Genomic DNA, 22,679 nt, shown 5'->3' on the forward strand with positions numbered 1-22,679 from the left:
GGAATCTGCTTTGGATCCTCTGCCTGCCTTGCTCTCTCTGCCCTTCCCTGCTGGTGTTCTCTAAACAAACAAACAAACAAACAAACTTAAAAAAATTAAGCACTTACTAAAATAGCCATTTGTAGTGGGTTTTTTTGTTTGTTTTTTGTTTTTTGTTTAATGTACCAAGCTCTTTGTTCCCTAGGGGGTTAGTTTTTCTGATCAAATCTATCATCCTTTTTTCTAGATGGTTTTTCATTCTTTTATTCTGAGAGTGGCTTTCCCTATTTAAATATTGTAGAATATACTTAAATATTGAAAATATGTTTTTGATTCGGTGGATTCATTTTTTCTTTTTCCTGTCTCCAAATACTCCCTTTAGTAATGATGGCTCAATTAGGCCATAGTTCTTACAGGCTGTAAGGAGATATGATTAGCAGTGTCCTTCCCAGGTTGTTCTGATACTTGATGTCTTAGGTCAGATTGCTATAAGAAAACACTATGGACTGGGTGGCTTAAACAGCAAATACTTATTTTTCACAGTTTTGGAGGCTGAGAAGTACAAGACCAAGGTGCAGATTCCGTTCTTGGTGAGGACTCTTTCCTGACTTGTATGTAGACAGCCACCTTCTTGATTTGTGCTCACATGGTGGAAAGAGAGAGAACTCTCTTCTTTTTCTTATAAGGACATTAATGTCACCATAGGAGCTATACCTTCATGACCTCCTATAAACTTGATTACCACACAAGGGCCCCATCTACAGATATTATCACTTTAGAGATTAGGACTGTAATATAAAAACTTTGAAAAGTGCAAATACTCAGTCTGTAACATTTCCCTTACCCTATCTCTTCTTTACTTTCACCTCAGGAGGATATAATTCTGTTTATTTTTATTTTTAATTTGCTTTTATTATGAGCATTGCTTATTATACATGATTTTGACATCAAAGAGGAACAAAAAGTAAAAACTGATAGTTCTTTCCTTAATCCTCAGTATCCCACTTCCTAAGAGTAACTAACATTATGTGCCAGAATATACAGTTATTGTCAGTATATATGAAGTTATATGTAGCTGTTTCTTACATTTAGATACTCAGTCCGTGTGTGTGTGTGTGTGTGTGTGTGTGTGTGTGTGTGTGTGTGTGTGGTGGCACGTGCATGTGTGTTTGTGTTTAGTGTGAAGCAGGGTTCTGTTTCCTAGTAATTAGCTCTTATTAGCATCTTGACTCATTCTTTATCTACTCATAGAAAATACTTGGTTATATACCAATACCGTTATATATATATATGTGTGTGTGTGTGTGTGTGTATGTATGTATATATATACAGTTTCTGTATTTTAAGTTGTATATATGTATATATGTGTGTATATATATATATATTCAGTATATGTATGTATATGCATTTGTGTACTTTAAATTATTTTCAGATACTAATAGTATTTTTTATTTTTACTTTAGTATTTTTATCTAGTGTTTATTTAGTATTTTTATTATTTTATTTTAGTATTTCTCCTCCCTCCTACTGGGCCGTTGTTTTTGAAATACTTCTTAGCTGTTCCCTAGTCCAGTTTCAAGAATTTTTATTAGTTTTCACTAATTGCATTGAATTTGTTTGTTAGTATGGGGAGATAGGATGTCCAAGTAGTATTGTTTTCCTATAGGAAGATGACATATCTTACATTTATTCATATCATTTGCTCAGATTTATAGGTTCTTTATACCTTTATTCATGGGTGTTTGGAATGTTAATGTTTGCAAATATTGTCATTTTCTACAATAAATTTGTAATGGTTATCACCTCTTATACCATGTTGTATAATTTTTATACATTTTGCGTGTTTATATGCACCCATATGATTCTACTAGCCCTTTATTTGGCCTTCTTCTTCTTCTTCTTCTTTTTTTTTTTTTACCTCATTGCACTGGGATTTCCAATGAATAGTGGTAATGATACTGTGCCATTTTGTCTTCATCTTTTTTTAGTAGCAGGCCTTCTTCTATTTTAGTGTAATGATGGCCACTGATTTAAGAAAAATCCATTTTATTATTAATCCTTTTCTTGGTTGTTAGATTCTTTTTTTAATTAGATAATGAACGTTAAATTTTATCGAATGCCTTTTCAGCATCAAATGAGAAAGTCAATGTGAGCTTTCAGTGTTGTAAATAGTTTAAAAATATCCTTACATTCTTGGAATATCCTACTTGGTCATTGTGTCTTTTTTTTTTAATAGAAAGATGGTATTATTTCATAATATTATGTGAAATTTTTAATATTCATAAATTGCTCTTTTATTTATATATTTTCTGGTTTAGTACTAGGCTAATGATAGCTTGCTGAAATACATTATAATACTTTATATGTCTTGGCTTAATTTTAAAAGCTTAGAAATTATCTATACTTGAAAGCATGATAGAGCACAATAAATTTGGGAGACTTGATACTTTTTGGGGGCAGTGGTTAAATAAAACCTTTTTCTTCTATAGCTGTTACGTATAGTCACTGAGAAATGTCAGTCCTTTTTTTTAATACCTTCAGTCATCTCTTGGATGACACAGTTTGCTCTCTTGTTTCTTTATTATTTGTTTTTATTCATTTAGGTTTGGATGATACAGCTTGCCTGTCTCTTTACTTATATTTTACTTATTTATTTATGGGTTTTTTTTTCCTCCCTTAAAGGGCTCATGGAAATAATATTGTGTAAAGTTTTTGTTGTTGTTTAGAACTGTTTGAACATGTTTAAAACACATTTTTTGTGGTTATATTTTAGGTGATACCCTCTACATTTTTAGATTCATTTAAAAATATTAATTGGACATAGCTACATTTTAAAGATACTATTTATATAATATATTGTTTATCCAGTTTCCATGTTTGAGTGTTTACATTGGTTTACTTCTGAATTTGAATATTTATTTTGTCAGGAGACATGTGAGTTATAAGCTCTCCAAGGGCTTGTATATATGTTCAAATATACTTGTCAACGAGCAGCATCTTGCTTGAGTTTCGTTTTCATAAATATTAGTCTTATTTCTCTTAAAATAATTTAGATTTGGTTCATTGCTTTCAGGAAGGAAATCAGCATTATAGGGGAAAAGTTTGATGTGTTTTTTTTTTTAACTTTTGCTTGTGGAATTTTTTTTCTTCATTCATGAAATGGAAAAAATTGATTTCATATTTATATAAATGTTGTTTTAACGAATGTTTTCTGGTAGTTAGTTTATCTTAAGTTTTTTATAGATATTTTTGATAGAGGGACCCTCTAGAGGAAGACACTTTGGTATTATATTTGGTTCAACAGATCCTGCATGTAGTAGTTATCTATTGCTAACTAACAAATAGGGCTGGGATCTCATCCGAAGGCTTGCCTGGGAACTGATCTTCCAAACTTATTCTTGGCCCAATCTAGCACTTTTTCCTTCCACTACAGCCATACTGGCGGGTATTTGATTTATTTGAGAGTCACTCTTTGGATTTAACATTCAGCCCTGAAAACATCTACCTCTTTTGAGTCTTTCCTGTTATTTATTCATAAACACGTGTGCGCGCGTGCACGTGCTCATGGGCATGTGAGCACCTGTAGAAGGGGAAGTGGGAGAGACAGAGGGAAACAGGAAGGAGGTGGGAGGAGAATGATCAGATGGTAGTATAACTTATTTCCATTTTAAGAACTATTTTTTTCCCCCATAGGTGCCTTAGCTGGGCCAATTATTGTGGAGCCACATGTCACAGCAGTATGGGGAAAGAATGTTTCATTGAAGTGTTTAATTGAAGTAAATGAAACTATAACACAAATTTCATGGGAGAAGATCCATGGCAAAAGTTCACAGACTGTTGCAGTTCATCATCCTCAGTATGGATTCTCTGTTCAAGGAGAATATCAGGGAAGAGTCTTGTTTAAAAACTATTCACTTAATGATGCTACAATTACTCTACATAACATAGGATTCTCTGATTCTGGAAAGTACATATGCAAAGCTGTTACATTCCCGCTTGGAAATGCTCAGTCCTCTACAACCGTAACTGTATTAGGTAGGTATGCTTGAATTACATATTTTGGTGGTAGTGGCAAGGATTATAATAAAAATATTTCAAGAATTTAAAATGATTGAAAATATATATATATATATATATATAGTTTCTAAATAATTCAAATATGATTTTTCAAGTTCTGTCTTAAAATCCTGTAATTCTAGCCTCTCAATTTAAACAAAATTTTGTCTGTATCTACCCTACCCATTTATGTGATTCTGTGTGGTTCTTAGCTATTTTCCTTTCTTCATGAAAGATTATTTTTTATGTATGATACTAAGTGTTGAGTGTTTTTGATATTTTCAGTGTTCTCAAATTTTCAAACTTTAAATTACCATCTTTAAATAAGCTTTTCCATTTATTTAAATGTCCATTGTCTTAGAGCTCATTGATACACCTCATGTTTGTTTCTGAAATCAAATTTTATTTCTGCTCCTGTGGATTTCATAGCTGTTGGAATCTTGGGCTGTTGATTGTAATGAACAATCTTCTGCCTTTTTCTGATAACTGTTAGAATCTATGGTGGAATTTAAAATGAGCTTATTAACCACTTACAGTGAAAGGACACTAGTTTGGAAATACTGGTTTATACTTTTGGAATAACAGAATAAGGATTAAAGAGTAATAGCAACCTGAGCCATTTCCACCCAGAATAGTACTCCTTTAACAGGAGATTTTTTCTCTGCATCTACCTGTTTGCCCACCTGCTGATAGCTCCCCTCCTCCTTCCTCCTTCACTTTCCTTCCAGATGTTAAATGCTCATAAAAACTCTTTGTACTCCTTAGTTGGTCTTAGTTCCAGCTTTCAGAGACAAAAAAAAGTAACTAGCCCCTGGTATTTAAAGGCATAATTTCAGGGTCTCTGAAATGCAGGAAACTGGTTTTGTCCAACTTTGGTAGATATTTTTTCATGTTTAGAGATACTATTTAAAAATAGAAATGAAACTAACTTCTTGAAGACTTGATATGTTTGTAATACTGACCTAACAGCTGTGGGGATATGTAACTCACATTAATGAAATTGATACTTTTGAGGAATGTTTGATTAGGAGGCAAGGCATAAATATCTGAAAAATCAAGTGCAGGCCATCAGGGTAAAAAAGGTCCCAACAAAAGTTCAGTATCTAGAAAGTAATCGTTTATGTGTGGAGGAGGGAGCTCATGCGAATAAACTTTTTTTTGCTCTAAATTTTAGTAATTTCCCCTGAATTAATACAATATTCAGTGGTTTAAAACTCAAGACTGTTTATAGGACAAGACTAGTCACGATTTTACCCATGCCTATATCTCTAGCTTCTTCTGTTCCATCCCTTTCTTCACTTTTCCTACAACCCAAATTTAATAATCATGATAAACTATTTGCAGTTCTGGTAATACCTGTTTATGTTTTACATGTGTTTTTCTTTCTGGTTGGATTGCCTTTTTCTTCCTGTCTCTCTCCTCCTACGTTCTTCTATTTAACTGCTATTCGTCAGACCACATCCTTTTAGAAGCCATTGTTGAAATATATAACCCCTTGCAATTTGATGTTTTTCGTTTTTGGCTCTTTTGCCATTGTATCTTGAGCTTGTCTATTGCAGTAGTTTCCACACTGCTTACTGTGTGTTTTCTCCATTAGAAACACATGGTGGACTGTAGCTATGTACTTTAAAATTTAACTTTATCTAAAGCCTACAAGGGTTCCTAGTATATAGCAGTCATGCCCTTTTAAATGTTATTTAAGTAGAGGATAGGGATGGATTGGTGAGCTTTTTAGTCTACAGAGGTGGTGTAGAAAAAAAAATAGTTGAGTCAGCTTTGAATTTTGGGTAGGTTTTGGGTAAGAAGAAGGGAAATAAGTGTAGGGAGAACAAGTGAGCCAGTGTAGGGAGGCAGAAAACAATACACATTTGGGCAGAGTTTTTTAGTGTCAGGATTGGTGACATTTTGGGCTGAAATTCTTTGTTGTAGTGAGCTGTCCTGTCCATTGTAGACTGTTTGGCAGCATCCATGACCTCTGCGCACCAGATGGCTAGTAGCAGTCCTTCAGTTATGACAACTGAGAATGTCTCTAGACATTGCCGGGTGTCCTCTGGGAGAGGAGAAGAGAGGAGAGATCACTTAACTGTTGAGAACCCTCATTAGTGGAACCACTGAATAATTTGTTGATTGCTTATAGGATTTATATAAAGCACAAGAATTAAAGGCTAGAGAGTTGAGTAGGACTGCATTAAAGTAACTTGAAGGTTAGGATGGGCAATTTGAGCTTTGTATTACTGGAAATGCCAAGTTAGTGTAAGGTACTGTGCTTGCCTCCCTTTTTCTACTCTCAGACTCTTGTTGTGTAAAGTATGGTTCCTGAACCAGCAGCATTGGTATCACTTGGGAGTTTGTTAGAAATACAGAATTTCAGGCCCCTCCCAGACTTAATGAATGGTAAGTCTACATTTTAGCAGAATAGCTAAATGATTCATATGCAGAGTAAAGTTTGAGAAGCACAGCTTTCACTGTGCTTATAGGGATACTTAATTCATAGTAGACTTGATTTAGGGAGTAATGTGGTGAAAATTGTGATTTATGAAGATCGGTCTGGTGTTTTTGATGGATTGAAATGAAGAAGTCCCAAAATCATAATCCTTCAGCCATGAGGACATGAAGACTTGAAATTAATTTTCTAATTTCTGCCACTTGAGGAAAGAAGGAAGCTATTATATAGGAATAACTGTCAGGACTTTCTAACTGATTGGATATAAGAAACAAGGGAGCTTTGAGCATAACAGGTTTTGAACCCTGGTGATTGAATAAGTTATGTTACTATTAACTCCAGTGGGCGTGTCTGAATGAAAACCAGGTGTTGAGGTTGGGAGGCTAAGATAATGAGTTCAGCATTTGTTTTATTGAGTTTGAGGATATATAGGCAAAAAATACTAGTTGGTAGTTAGAAACTGTGGAGTCAAGCCCTGTATCAAAATTGAATTAGAGATCATCTGGATAATAGTGTATATCAGATAAAAGTTTTTAATTAAGGCAGATGCAAAAAGTAACTGAAGGCCCCCAGGACCCAGTATTTATTAAGGCAGAGGTTAGAAGAAACAAATAAAGAGAGCTTTGAGAAAAACTCAGGCAAAGTAATACTACTTACATGATGACAAGATAAAATTTTTAAGATTTCTCTAGCAGCTTTTACCACAGGGAGAATTAAGCCCTACAGACATGATTTGAATAGCCATTTTTTTTCAGTTTTCCTAAGGATGGTGCATAGCTAGTATCATTCTAAATGCATAGCCCAGAAAGTAATTCATTACTTACAGCAGATACTTTAAGGCATTAGTACTTAGTTCTTTGGGAAATGAATGTGAAGAACTGCATCAAAATATCAAATTCTGTGAAGTTAGTCAAAGAAAATAGGCATACAAAAATATTGAGCCTGTAGTTTACGTGGTGACCTTAGAGTCTCAGTGCAGTGGTAGTAATAGAACCCAAATTAAGGGAATGTGATATAACAAAAAACCTTTGGGAAAATTTAACAAGTGTCCCATAGTTGATTACTATGTACCTAGTTGATTACTTGTCTTGATGGGATATTACATAGTTGTTGGAATTATGGTTAAGAAAAGTGTTGCTGCTTGGGGGGGGGGGGGGGGAAGCAAAAAAATATATATCCAGATAGAAACTAGAAAAAGAAATAAAGAGAAGTGGAAGAAGGTGAAAATGACTGCATTAGGATATTGTAGTTGTGGATAATTTTCCCGTTTTTCCAATTTTTAGAAATACTGCTTTTGCAGTAAAAAAAATTCCATTGCTGTGCATGATGGAATGACAGGGACTGGATTTACCCTCTCTCTAAGAACAAGAAACCAGGCAAATAAGAAAGTTCTTAGTCATTGGACAATAGGCAGTGTAGGATTATGATCCCTGAAAGAAGGAAAACAAAGCGAGTCCCTACAATGTTCTAGCTTCCTCTTTAGGCAGTTTCCAGGCTACAGCTCATTGACAAGGATTTGAAGCAAAGTATGATGGTTTCAGGGAGAGTAAAAGAGACATTGGAATTCAGGGAGGACAGGTGATTAGAATTTGTGGAGGAGAATACTGGAAAGCAGAGAGCATCAGAGAGAGAGAGAGTGTGCGTGCTTCAGAGATCTACAGAAGGGCACTCTCAAGTTTTTTTGGTTTAGTACTGATCTGTGTATGTGTGAGAGGAAACTTTTGAGGTAGAGGAAAGAACCAGCAGAAAGCAGTAGATCTAACCAACAATTCTGGTGTTCACACAGGGCTGGGAAAACTTCATATTCTCCCCATTCAGAGTACAGAAGGGCATTGGTAGAATCTTAAGAGGAAGCAACAGCAAAAGTGCTGGACAGGGAAGGGTACAGAGAAGTTAACTAAAATATTGAGGTATATGAGAAAAGTAACTTCAGAAAGCCAATACAATCTACAACTAGGAGATTTATTCCCTTCATAGGAGACAAAAATAGCAGTTTAAAATTGACTTTAAAATAATTTTTTAAAGCTCCTCAAAGATAAAAGCTTCTATTAATGATGGCATAAGTTATTCAGACCAACTCTCCCATAGGAGGGATGCAGTATAAAATACCACTGAAAGCTTCAAAGAGGTAAGAATATAGTGAGAAATCTAACTAGACCAAAATCTAGGAGAAGGTAAAAACAGAAATAAGCCTAGTACTGAAAGCTGCATTCCACCTGAGGGCTTTTGAGAATTCAGAAGAAACACCTGAGATTTTGAGATTTTGAGAGCCTTGAGAAAACAGAGACAAACTTCTAAGTGTAGTTTTGCTCAAGATGGGATGTCTAGTAACCCTTCTTTTATTCACTTGGTATCCAAAGCTTACATTTTTCAGAATAGTAGTAAACTAGAAGTAAACCAGCCTTCTTACAGACTTCTAGGTTTATGATTACCTGAGTGGTCTGATTTAAAAAAAAAATTTTTTTTTAATGTTTTTATTTTTGAAAGAGAGAGCACGCAAGCGGGGAAAGGGCAGGGAGAGAGAGACACACACACACACAGAATCCAAGCTGTCAACATGGAGCCTGACACAGGGCTTGAACCCACACTCAACTGGTCGCCACCCAGGCGCCCCTGAATGGTCTGATCTTAATAAGTTCAGGAGATCCTAGACTGCTTAGAGATTTCAGGAGATTGGTAGAAGAAAAGTCCAATCTTTTCTGGTCTGGAAGAAAACTACCTTATTTTAGACCCCAGATTATTTCTCTCTTAATTATTCAGACACAGGCATATAGTTTCCTTGAGTAGGCAGGCATACAAGTAAAGAAGACCCCACAAGCAGCAGCCAGCACAAATCAGACAATAGAAACAGACCTGCAAAGATACAAGATGTTGGAGTTATCAGACACAGACTATCAAACAGCATCACTTAACATTTGAAGAGATAAGTCAGTCTATAAAATTTCTGCAGAGAAGAAATTATTTGAAAAAATACATAATAATTTGCCTAGAAGTAGAGAAGTAATTTTTAGCATATAAAAGCAGTTAACCATAAAAGGTAACTGAAAACTGATAAATTTTGGTACATTTGAATTAAAAATTTCTGCTTACCAAAACACATCGTAGAGCAAAAAGATCCTAAACCAGTAAAGGGTATTTTTTTTAGCATATATCATCAAAAAAGGGCTCTTTTCCCAAATCAGTAAGTAAAAGCAATTGGTTTTAATAGGCATTTTGCAGAAGAAATTCCAAATGGCCTATAACATGAAAAGATCCTTAACCTCATTCATAATGTAAGAAATTAAAAATACAGTCTCGATGATAATATGATTATATACATACAAGATTCACAAACATTGGGAAGTCAGACAGTATCAACTTGTGGTGAGTCTTTGGACCAAGAGGAGCTCTAATATTGGGAGTAATTTGGTACCTTAAAAAGCTTTTTTGGCATTATCTGGTAAAATTGAAAATAAAAATAGTACTAATTCCGCTATAAGGGACAGACTAGAGAGGCATCTGCACAAATATGCCAAGGTACATGAATGAGAATGTTTCTTATAAAATTGTTTACTCCAAACAGGAAACTGCGCCAATGTCCAATGGTAAATCGTACAGCAGTTAAAATTAATAATTTATACAATTGCATGTAAATTTAAATGATCTAAAAATTAAAAGTTAAAAAAATGAATTCCAAAATAATAAACTAAGGCTAATTGTTCTCAAATAAATTAATCTCAGGAACACAAAGTTGAGTCAAAGAAAAACTGTTACAAAAATGCATATAGTCCAATACTATTTGTGTAAAGTTCAGAAATAGGTAAAATGCAACTGTTTTTAGGTTTGCATGTGTTGCTTGTAGACCTATCATGAAAAGTAAGCAAAAATATATTTCCAATAATGGATTCATACTTGGGCCGGTAGGTGTCAAGGTCAGGAAGAGGCATGTTGAGGAACTTGGGAGGTGCTATTTTTTTTTTTTTTTATTAAGATGTATGGTGGTTACATAGATGTTTACTATAAAGTGTTCATTACATGTGTTGTATGTACTTTTCCCATTGCTATTTTACAGCAGTACATCTTGTAAAATACATAGGGAAATACATAAGGAAAATATCAATACGCCTTGAGGTAATTATGAAACAAAAAAAAATAGATACAAATCAAGAACAGATGGCACTGAAAGAACTAGTTGGAAATTTTGGAAATGAATAAAAGTTATTGGGATAAAAATTTAATATACAGAATAAGCTATAGTCTTGAGCCAAATAATTCCTGAAGTGAGACTGAGGAATTTATACGGAAAGAAGCACATAAAATTTGCTGGAAAATGTGAAGAGATAGTATAATGGAAGGTAGATTGAAAGGGCCTAAGCATTAAGGTTACTTTTCACCTGCTGAGGAGCTTTCTTATACTAGAAAAAGGTAATGTCATCTACATTCTAAGCATAACTATTATTGACATTATACTTTAACAATGTAGGTTCCATACTGGTAACTTAATTTATATTTTCTGTAAACATTTTTGCTGCAAAATGAAGCTGTATGTCTAAAAACTACATTCTTCCCCCTTGCAGAGTGATAGTACTTACAATCTCATAATGGAAATTATGATCCAACTTACAGGACATTTTCATATACTAACTGGGGAGAACTCATCGGTCCCTGTAAAGAAAAACGTATCTCTGCTAGGGAGAACCGTCTTCAAGATTATAAAGTCTTCCTTAGCTTCTTGTTTGCCTTGCTTATGATCCTCTCTTGTTCCAAGAATCCAGTTGATGTTGGTATTACTTAAAAGTGTGTGTGTAGATTTTATAGGCCTTTGCTTCTAAGTTTATGAAATATGGTTAGATATGGCTTGGAAGGATGTAAATATATTCTTAATTGAAATGTAACTACTTTTTTTTTTTTTTAATTTAAACAGTTGAACCCACTGTGAGCCTGATAAAAGGGCCAGATTCTTTAATTGATGGAGGAAATGAAACGGTAGCAGCCATTTGTATCGCAGCCACTGGAAAACCAGTTGCACACATTGACTGGGAAGGTGATCTTGGTGAAATGGAATCCACTACAACTTCTTTTCCAAATGAAACGGCAACAATTGTCAGTCAGTATAAGCTGTTTCCAACCAGATTTGCTAGAGGAAGGCGAATTACTTGTGTTGTAAAACATCCAGCCTTGGAAAAGGACATCCGATATTCTTTCATATTAGATATACAGTGTAAGTAAATGATAACATCTGCTTTTGAAACATATCATGCATTTTATTTTAATTTTCTTCCTTTGACATAATTCTATGTCAGACTTTTTAATTTGAATATTTAGTATTCAGATATTCTTACAGCTTTTCCTTGTTGACCTTTTCTTTCTTAATTTTTAAAAATATTTTCATGGAAATTTCATTTAACCAGAACATTTTTTCTTAGTTTGTAAAGATGGAGAGCGCCAACTTAAAATTATTTAATCTTATCCTTTTTAGACTGGACTTAAGCAAATTATGGAAATATTTATACCTCAAAATGTGCAATACTTTGAGACAAACTTCTCTAATCCAATTAATATAGCTGTTACTCAGTTTTATTGATACCACCCATGATGTTTTCAGCAAAAATCTTTCACTGCCTAGATGCATTTTAATTAGAGTGAAAACCTATGTTTTTTATTATTGTTTCTCCTCTGATTTTCTTGATCATGTTATAGAGTAAGACAGTATTTTAAAGATATCATTGGGATCATAACCATTGTAGATAAGTTCAAAGCTTGGCCCGTCTTGTATTTTTTTTTTTTTGGTTAAGGGATGCTCCCTTGTGTGTGAAGTTTGTATATGTATATATGTATGTGTGTGTACTTTTTCCTGTACATTTTCTCAATTGTTATGTTCTTTATGTAGCACTTAAAAATTTTGAGAAGAAAAAGTGGTAATGCAGCTAGCTTATAACAAGGATAATGAAAATGAATAGGTGGTGTTACAGTTTTCATTCCTAGTGTTTTGTTTTTGATATGACATGCATGGAATTTTAAATTGCACATATTCATTGCACTTGGTGTAATGATTTCTAAAGCTAATTCTGAGAATCTTTTTCAACATTTATAGGGTTGAACTTGGGAACTTAATCTTATGTGAATGTTATTACCATTTTATTCTGGAGTGCAGATACCTTCTTTTCACTTCTTTGGAGAATCCAATTAAAATTTCTCTTTTTCCTTTTCCTACCTTACTTTCACAGACTTAACTTTTTCCTTTTTCTTGTAAAATTCAGATCCCAATTGTAAGTACTATTAATATTTTCCTCATACATATTTTGTCCTTCCTTGTATTTAGTAATGACTGACATTTTCTTCAATTTGTATTATGTATGTTATTCTTTTTTGGTTGGTGTTTGCTTGAATGCAATCCTAAATATATAAAAATATTTCTTTTAATGTAAGACATATAATTATGGCTTAGATTTATTGACTTGTTCTTTAAATGTTAGAATACTCATGACTTTTTTTTCTTTAATTGGCACCTATAAAACATGTGAACAAAGTTTAAAGAGATAAAATCTTCTATCCAAAATTCATATCAAAATTTGGAGGTATTCTTTGGGAATACCTTACTTAGTACTTGTTCCTTCCTCTTAGTAAAAGAAGGTAAACACACAGATATCTGTACTGTTCTTTCAGTAACATTTTATGGTACCAATTTTAAGTTATAAAAATGATTGTTAATTTTTGCATTTATGAGGCAGGCATTTCTTTCTTAAAATTACTGAGGTAGTTAATTATTCCTTAGTAAAAGTTTAATTTTTTACCACTGTTTTGTAAACCTTGCTTGACAGTAGATCAAGCTTCCCTGCCAGAATTAAACTGACCTGGTCCCTCTGTAACTTCCCACCTGGTCATGTACTATTTATCTAGTTTACTGTATAACTCACAGCAGGGCCCCTGTACCATGCATAAAGTGACATTGCCTTAGGAAGCCTTTCATGACCTTCCTCAGCCCCATCCCCAATCTAAATTAGGCCCTTCTTATCTTCTCTGTATCATCCTGTTCTTTTCTTTCTTGGCTCTCATAATAGGTTTTTATCACATACTTTTAAATTATTCCCTTCTTTATTAAAAGCTATTAGAAAATACGTTTTATGAATACAGAGTCTGTATGTATACCAAATGCCTACAATAGTGCCTGCCACTTATTAGGAGTTAGACAATATGATGGTTGAATGAATGGTTAGTATTGGATTGTGTAGTTGGAAGGCATAAATTTGTATTGCTAGTAGGTATGGATAATTGCTCATTTAACTAATTATGTTATGTTGCACATATACCAAAGGATGTTTGGGTGCAATGGATAAAATTTCATGTTTTAGAACAGTTGAGGCCATAGATAACTTACTTTAGTTTTAATTTTAGCCTTAGAAAGTTTATGTCACATTCCATCTCTACTTACCCGTAGAATATTAATTATAATACAGAGAGTCTAATCTCTGTAATTGATTTTGTATCTCTTAGGGGATATTTTCTTTCAGATTAAACATTTTTTAAGACAGTTTTATATGGCGACTTGGTATTTAAATGCCACGTCTCATCCAAGTAAGCAGTGTAATGTATTTCCTTTGTTTATATATCTGTGTTTCTTATAATAGAACTCTTATGTTTTGTTCTTGGTGATTATAGGTTTGTGAATATTGTTACATTCAGTGCCCATAATAACTAGAACTGTACATGCTTACAGCTGCCTAGGGTTTGGGTACTCATTGTACATTCGTGCAGTTTCAGTCAACTAATATATTAACTACTGTTTTCCAGTCTATTATCTTAATGCTTTGTCATTATATATTGCATTTATCACTAACAAAAGATAATTTGTCCTGTTATGCATTTATTTTATAGATGCTCCTGAGGTTTCAGTAACAGGCTATGATGGGAATTGGTTTGTAGGAAGAAAAGGTGTTAATCTCAAGTGTAATGCTGATGCAAATCCACCACCCTTCAAATCTGTGTGGAGCAGGTAATAATGTCAGATACTTCTAAAGAGAAATTATATAAAGTGAAAAGTATTCTTAAATGCATAATTAATTTTTTTTATCTGTGTAATACATGATCATAGTAACAGTTGAAAATTAAGCATTTCTGAGTGTTCTCTTGTCCCACCTCTCCCCTACCTTTCTATCCCTGCAGTTCTGTTTCTCAGAGGCTCCTTTTTAGCAGTTCCTTCTGGTAGTTACCATCATAGGTCTTAAATTGCTACTTCTTAATACTATTTATTGACTATTGTGGCAGATGAAAATTTAATTTTATATCTACCCCTTCACACACAAACATACCCATACACATATTCCTACCTTTATGAGTCCCAGTGAAATTCAGCTACTTTTAGTTAAACTCTGTAGTCAGTGTTTGCCTCCCTATGACAAGTAAATACTATTTACTGAGAACTAAGTAGTATACTGGAATTCTGTTTTCTTTTGTCTAAGATCTTTGTTTTCCCTGAGGCTAAGAATTCGTAGCCTCAAAGAATATCCTTAATTCTCTTTATCTGTGAAATTTCAAACTGTTATACTAAGATTTTCACTCATTTTTCTCAGTATTTAGGGCCCCCCTCTAGTCTTGAGACTTGTATCTGTCAACTGTGTATAATTTTCTCATCTTTTTGGTCATTTCCCTCCTTTTTTTTTTTTTTTTTTTTTTTTTTTGGTTTACCAGACCTATTTTTTGTATACTAAATATCCTTTCTTATTTTTCAAACAATTTTTTGTTTCTCCTAGATTTCCTTGATTTTTTTTTTCCCTAATTGACTTACTGATTTAAAATATTTTGGGGGTGTATTTAATTTCTAAGAGCATTTTCTTATTTCTCTGTTCTTTTCATAGCATTTTTTTCTTATTTTATGGATATAATGTCTTTTTGTTTTTTCCCAAGAATACAGTACTAACATTATTTCCTCAGAGAGTTTTTTTCTGCTTCAAGTTCTTTTGTTTTTTGTTTGGTCTTTCATTTTGTAGATATTCCTTAATTTTCTCAGTTGTCCAGTCGTTTCACAGTGATGTATTAAAATAAAATGCTGAGTGGAAACTCTGTCTTTAGAGTGGGAATTACTCATTAGTAGATTCCATTTAGAGTGATCAGGTAGAGAGGATTCTTTGCCTGGAGAAGCTTCAGATGTCACTTAGGAAGAGTGAAAGTCTTTTTTTTCATGGCCAGTTTTCTTTTTTTTTTTATTGAGTATATATTAATTCATTCTTCTTTCTTTTTTTTTTTTAATTCATTCTTATTTCTAAATCAAAAGTGTCTAGTATCTGTACAGAGTTGAGAGGAGTCCATTATTTTTTTTCAACTTTCAACTAATCTCATTAATTCTTAGCCCTCTGCTTCACTCTGGCTTTCTGTAGTACAGTGAGTCAAACTCCAAATCTTGGGTTCTTTGGAGCACATTGGCTGCCTTCCCATTCATATGCCTTCTGGAAGCACTTCTTCAGCCCAGAGTGGAGTTTTTCAGCCTTGGCACTATTGACATTTTGGGCTGGATAAATCTTTGTTGTGGGAGGCAGTCCTGTGAATTGCAGTATGTTTAGCAGCATCCCTGGCCTCAAACTATGCCCCTCCTCCCCCAACCCTGTAGTCTCCAGACATGCCAGTTGTCCCCTAGAGATAAAAATCAATCTTGATTGAATGGCTTAAAGCATGTATTGTTTTTGCCATCTCTTTTCCGTCTTCTGAAAGTTTGTTGAAACATCTTGTCTGATGAATTGTGTCTCCTGTTTTGTTTTTCTTTGTGGGTTTTTAATAGCTTTCAATTCCTTTACCCTTGTTTTAGGTGGGATTTTGTGGGAGCAAGGAAACAGTATATTTGATACATCTGTTGTCTTTAAGCAAAGATACAGTTTTTAAAGTAGAGAAGGTTTTTTTCATTTACATTTTCCTAAAAGTGAGAAACAGTCTTTGGTTAAGATGTGTGATAGGTTATTTTTAAAAGTTATACAATTCTGAGTTCCATTCCTAGATGTCTTTTTGAGTATGATGCCTAATCTCTCTAATTTTGTTTCTTCACTGATAAAAGTATGTCATAGAGTTGTGAGAGTAGAGACAATGAATATAAACGAAGTAGCATAAGTGAAATAGCATAGAAAGTGCTTAGCATGTCATTTGCTGTGAGTTTAATGTGATATTTAGATTTTTATGACTATGGCTTATTTGAATAAGCAACTTTAAAGGATTATAAGCCATTTTTCTATTTCTCAGAATTAAAGGGATTAGAATTTGGGCCTCAAAGTGCAGAGAGATAATTGGTAAGATTTATACACTCCATATTCATTCTCACCCTCCTAGAAAATGTTCACCTTTTGAAAGCGTGTGCTTGTACTAGTGTTCTTTTCAAAGTCTTCTTAGAAGAAGGCTGGGTGTTTCTGTTTTTTAAGCCATGTGAGAATATTATCTTTTTTCTTCAGTGCTAAATTGAAGTTCCAGCACTGTAAAAGATTTTGATTGTTCTTTTATCTACTACCCTGGGATTTGAAGAACAAAATCATTCCTCTTATGGTCCAGTGTTGGTTTTGTTTCTTTCTACCTTTTTATTGTTTTTTTTTTTTTTTATTCTTATTCCCTTTGTAATTAGTTGTTGGTCTTCTATATACTTAGATCATTGAAAGCAAGAACCTGATCTTATTTACTTGTGAATCTCAGCAGCACTAACAGAGTAGAGTATGATTAGTAGTAAGCTACTGGTAACTAAGTAATGGATAGCCAAGTGAATGAATGAATGGACTTTTTGAAAATCTTAGTTCAAACCATAATACTTGAGTGCCTGGGTTTGCTTGACTTTTTGTCCTCTTAAAAAAATTACTCATGGACTTTAGAAATAATTTCAAAATAAATTGGTGTATTTTTTGGTACCCTAAATTTGGTGATATGATGTATAACAGTATACTTAGTTCCATTGCAGTGAATGGCTTTAGAGTTGCAGTGGGATTTTATTCTTATTGTGGTTTATGCTAATGTATAACAGGACGTCTTAGAGCCAAATTAGTATAGACATCTATTTTTAAAAAGTTTTTATTGATGCCAAAATGGTGTCTTGGTTTTTACTGTCCCAGATGCCCACCTTAAAATTGAGATTATTTTATAAGAAGACCCTTTTTGATGCTTTAGAAACTAATCCTCTTTGGATGGGGCATTGTATAAATTTGCTCAGTATGAAATAATGCTGTTTAAATATGTTACAGAAGGTGCTAAAACATTACTATGTACTTAAATGTGTTGACTTTTCATCAAGGAATTTATAGATATATCATGAATTGATGTATTCACTGAGAATTATTTGTAATTCCTTTGATACTGTATGTCTTCAAATAATACATTTTTCTAATTTTCCAATTTTCTGAATTTGAGTCTTAAAATCACACAATTTTTTCTCTCCTTCTTTCCCATTCTAATATGTTGGCCTACTTCCACCTCTGTCATTTAGTATTTTGAAAGAATGGTTATTTATTTACTTTTTGTTTTTCCTGAAAGAGTGGGTATTCTTCGTGGATTTTTGTCTGTTCATTTTTATTGACAATTCACATCTTATATGCTTTCATTTCATAGTGAATTTTACCTAAAGAATGCCAGTTCTTTTACTAATATCTCAAAAGTGTGGTATCTTATTTAAATAGCTGTCTGTGAATAAAGTCTGACGATACATAAAATAATTTCATGCTTTTTAAAATCTAGGTTAGATGGACAGTGGCCTGATGGTTTATTGGCTTCAGACAATACTCTTCATTTTGTCCATCCATTGACTTTCAATTATTCTGGTGTTTATGTCTGTAAAGTGACCAATTCCCTTGGTCAAAGGAGTGATCAAAAGGTCATCTACATTTCAGGTAAGTTACTATCTACTGGTGAAATGAGTTAACGAAATTATTCCTGTAACAGCAGTAATAATAACACTATGTTCTCATTGGCAATTTATACTTGCTAAGATACAGATTCCTCAGTGTGAGGTTTTCCAAATAATCTAAAAGAGATATAATAAAGTAGCCCTGCCTGAAACACATATGTAAAGTGCCATTACTTAAAGAAATGTCAAAGAGTCTATGCAATAAGCTTATATACATTTTAAGACCTTTGCATATAGTTAATTTTTCAGTTACTTAGTATTAAGTATTCCTTTTATAGATAGTGTGTACCTTTCTAGGTTCTCTCATCTTTACACCGAGAACATCTTTACATTGGGTTTGTTTGTTTATTTGTTTTTGGTTGTCACTCAACACAAGTGTCTCATAAATAAAATGGGATATTGACTTTGATGACCTGGCTTATTAAAGAACATACTTTGTCACTCAATATGGAACTCTATCATATTGGAATACTGAGAGGTTAAGTAGGAATGCTATTGAAAATGTGCTAATGAAATAAAATTTAAGATGTTTCTTATTACCAGGCCTTAAGCAACTAAGAACTTAGATTTTTCACATCCCATTTATTTTACAAGGAACATTTCTGTTCATTTGACTGAATATATAAATTTGGATACTCACAAAATACTGTTAGAGCTAAAAATACATTTATTCATGGGTGTGGCTATAACAAATTATTAATGGAATGCTCAGTTGTAAAAATTATATAAAATATTTCGAGCATCTCCTTATTGGCTATAAGAATATAGCAATCTTCATGTCTAAAAAATGGAAAATTAAAGGAAAAAGGAAGAGAACCTTGAGAAAAGCAGGTTTGTATGGTAATTATGTAATGGATATAGCTAAGGTTTTTATCTCTGTTCTGATCTAAAACTAAGTAAGTTCGATTTTTAGAGAAATTTTAAACTTACTTCAATGTTATATTCTCCATCTTTGATCCCTCAATCTAGAAACAATCCCTCATATTATTTTCTCTTAGCATTTCCCACAATTTTTAGTTTTATGCTTAACTTGTGTACTTATTATTCATCCTCACATTTAAGCATTTTGCATTTGCTTCATTTACCATTGAATACTCAGCACTTAGCGCCTGGCACATGATAGGCATGATGCAAATATATTTTTGCATGAATCTCACAGGAAGCTTAGAGCTGTGTACATCCCTTGCTAGCCCTTTCTGCCAGCAGCAGTGCTTTAGTGGAAATCAGATTGAGATTAAATATTAGTTTATTAGTCTCCCTTTCTTTCCTTAAAGGTTTTTGTTTTTGTTTTTGTTTTTTTTTAAGGATCTTAATGCCACAGGGAATGTATATTTAAAACGTAGTTACCTGAGGAAGGCTTACTTTTTGTTTGTGTTTCTGTTGTATAGTTTGGTATGGGATATTATTTGTAAATCTCAGGCTCAGTGTATTATTATGTAATCATTTAAATACTGAGGCTCAATTTGGGCATTCTTATATATACTGATTCTGTTGATGATATCCTAAATTTATATCTTTTGGCATTGTGGGTCCATTTCCCAGTACTTTTGACTTACGTGTCCAACTGCCTATTAAAGATCACTAACTCTTTGTAGAAATATAATAGGCATTTATGGCTTAACATTCAAAACTGAGGTCCTGATCTTCTGCCCCTTGCCCTCTTCCTCTAACAGTCTCCCTCCTTTCTTCTGTCATTGGTAACTCCATCCTTACATTTACTCAGAGTTTAATCCTTGATGCTTATTCTTTTTTTTTTTTATGAATATAATTTGTTGTCAAATTAGCTTACATACAACAGCCAGTGCTCATCCCAACAAGTGCCATCCTCAATGCCCATCACCCACTTTCCCCTCTCCTCCAGCCCCACATCCACCCTTACTTTGTTCTCTGTATTTAAGAGTCTCTTGTGGTTTGCCTCCCTCCCTCTCTGTTTGTAACTGTTTTTTCCCCCTTCCCTTTCCCCATGGTCTTCTGTTCAGTTTCTCAAGATCCACATATGAGTAAAAACATATAATATCTGTCCTTCTCTGACTGACTTATTTCACTCAGCATAATACCTTCCAGTTCCATGTGTGTTGCCACAAATGGCATGATTTCATTCTTTTTCATTGCGAAGTAGTATTCCATTGAACATATAAATCACATCTTCTTTATGCATTCATCAGTTGATGGACATTTAGCCTCTTTCCATAATTTGACTATTGTTGATAGTGCTGCTATAAACATTGGGGTACATGTGCCCCTATGCATCAGCATATGGTAAATTCCTTAGGTAAATTCCTAGTAGTGCTATTGCTGGGCCATAGAGTAGCTCTTATTTTTAATATTTTGAGGAACCTCCACACTGTTTTCCAGAGCAGCTGCACCAGTTTGCAGTCCCAACAGTGCAAGAGGATTCCTGTTTCTCCACATCCTCACCAGCACCTTGATGCTTATTCTTGATTTCAGTTGTTCTCTCATATCTCACCCAGTCCATCAACAGATCTTCCATTATGTCGTATGCAGAACCTTACTGTGTCTCCACTTTTGTTGTGAGTATTCTGACCCAAACCGTCAGCAACCCTTACTTCACTATTTTTTGTTTGTTTGTTTGTTTATTATTTTGAGAGAGACGGAGAGAGAAAGAATGTGTGTGTGTGGAGCAGGGGAGGAAGAGAGAGGGAGAGAGAATTCCAAGCAGGCTTTGTGCAGTCAGTATAGAGCCCAATGAAGGGCTTGCTCCCATGAACCCTGAGATCATGACCTGACCTGAAATCAAGAGTCAGATACTTAACCGACTGAGCCACCCAGGTGCCCCAACCCTTACTTCACAATTAAAACAGCCATTTATTCTTTCTACTTTTAATTTATCCTTAGAAGAGCAGCCAGAGTGATCCTTATAAAGGACATGTCAGATCATGTCATTTCTCTCCTGCAAACCTTTTGTGGACTTCTCATTTTACCCTCAATTAAACCAAATCTTTCAATGACTATTATAAGGGTCTGCACATGCTCTGGTCCTAGATTATCTCTCTGACTTCATCTTTTATTATATCTCTTGCTCCCTCGGCCTTGTTGCTAGCTTCCTTGCTATTCTTTGACCATAACAGGCACATTGCTACCTCAAGAGTCTTTGACATGCTGTTGCTCCTGCTGGAAAGCCTTTTAGATATCCTTACACCTCTTTCCCTCACTTCCTTTAGGTCTTTGCTCAAGTATCACCTTCATAACTATATTTAAAACTGAAAATTGAAACTTTTTTATCACCCCTTTACTACTTTCTGTCTCCTTCTCTGCCTTATTTTTCTCTACAGTATTTATGGCCACATAAATGTTCATATTTTATTTATATGCTGTTTTTACTTCTATTAGAACATAAGTCCTTTCATCTGTTTTAATCACTACTATGTCCCCACCATCTGCAATAATTTTTGGCATGTGATAGGTGTTTAGTAAACTTTTCTTGCATGTATGAAAATATTTGTTTGAGAAGAAAACCATCAGGAAAAAATTAAAACTCCAGAATGTGCTTTTTATGTATCTTTATTTTCTTTGACAAGGTAAAGAACATAACACTGGTGATAAACTGTGCACATTTTTTGATCATCCTCTACTAAGTCTCATAAGAGGGGGAATAGAATATTGGGTAAATATGAAAAATCAGTTAATTATTGCTAAGTACTTCAGAAAGATAGCATTATAAGATGCTTTTCTTTAAGCCATCATCAAGAATTAGACTTTGCCTTTCTATCCAGAGTCTTTAATATTTAATACAGTATACTATGTTGAGTTTAGTTAATTTTGCTGAGAACTTCTTGGAGGATATTAAGTATCCTAGATATACTACTGCCTTTCCAAAATGACTAATAAAGCCTAGTAGGCTTTTATCAGAATAAAAAGCCATAATTCACTAAGAGCAAACAATCAAGTTATTGATCTTTTTTATTGTAAGTTACATAAATAAATCCTTTTCCCTCTAGGGAAAAAAAAATATTTACCTCAGTATTAAAATTCGTATTTTACAATTTCAGAAATGATTTTTTAAAATATTTATAAAAGGAACATATCTTATGACTGGAGACTAAAAGATCTAGTCAGACCAGAGTAGAGTTAGCAACTCTGTTTGAAGGAAGTTGTAATTTTCTAATACAGTTCATCCACATTGCTAAGTGTAAGATTTTGGAAGATGTGATTGATCCAAGATTGCAATATTCAATTTCAGTTATTCCTCATGGAGGTACAGTGAATCTTTATACAGTACTAAATGACTGCTGGAAATTGTGTTTTTCTAGTTGTTTTTGGTGTGTGTTTTTCCCTGATACTTCTTACTTCTCTTTGAGACTAGAGGAGCAATTTTTTTTTAACATACTTCATTGTCAG

The 22,679-nt window shown here is 33.7% G+C and overlaps 1 protein-coding gene across 4 annotated transcripts in view; it reads left to right on the forward strand.

The window, feature by feature from the left end:
* Positions 1-22,679, forward strand: part of NECTIN3 (nectin cell adhesion molecule 3) — a 128,649-nt gene that overhangs the window by 37,033 nt on the left and 68,937 nt on the right. For all 4 annotated transcript variants that reach the window (XR_006207081.1, XM_042954935.1, XM_042954932.1 and 1 more), the window contains 4 exons: positions 3,673-4,014; positions 11,382-11,678; positions 14,333-14,450; positions 18,152-18,303. Coding sequence is in view for 3 of the 4 variants with exons in the window: in XM_042954935.1 (XP_042810869.1) it covers positions 3,673-4,014; positions 11,382-11,678; positions 14,333-14,450; positions 18,152-18,303 (909 nt within the window). In the remaining variant the exon portion in view is untranslated. The remainder of the gene's footprint in view (positions 1-3,672; positions 4,015-11,381; positions 11,679-14,332; positions 14,451-18,151; positions 18,304-22,679) is intronic.

The sequence above is a fragment of the Panthera leo genome, chromosome C2, assembly GCF_018350215.1.
Source record: "Panthera leo isolate Ple1 chromosome C2, P.leo_Ple1_pat1.1, whole genome shotgun sequence".
In the NCBI taxonomy this organism is placed as follows: domain Eukaryota; kingdom Metazoa; phylum Chordata; class Mammalia; order Carnivora; family Felidae; genus Panthera; species Panthera leo.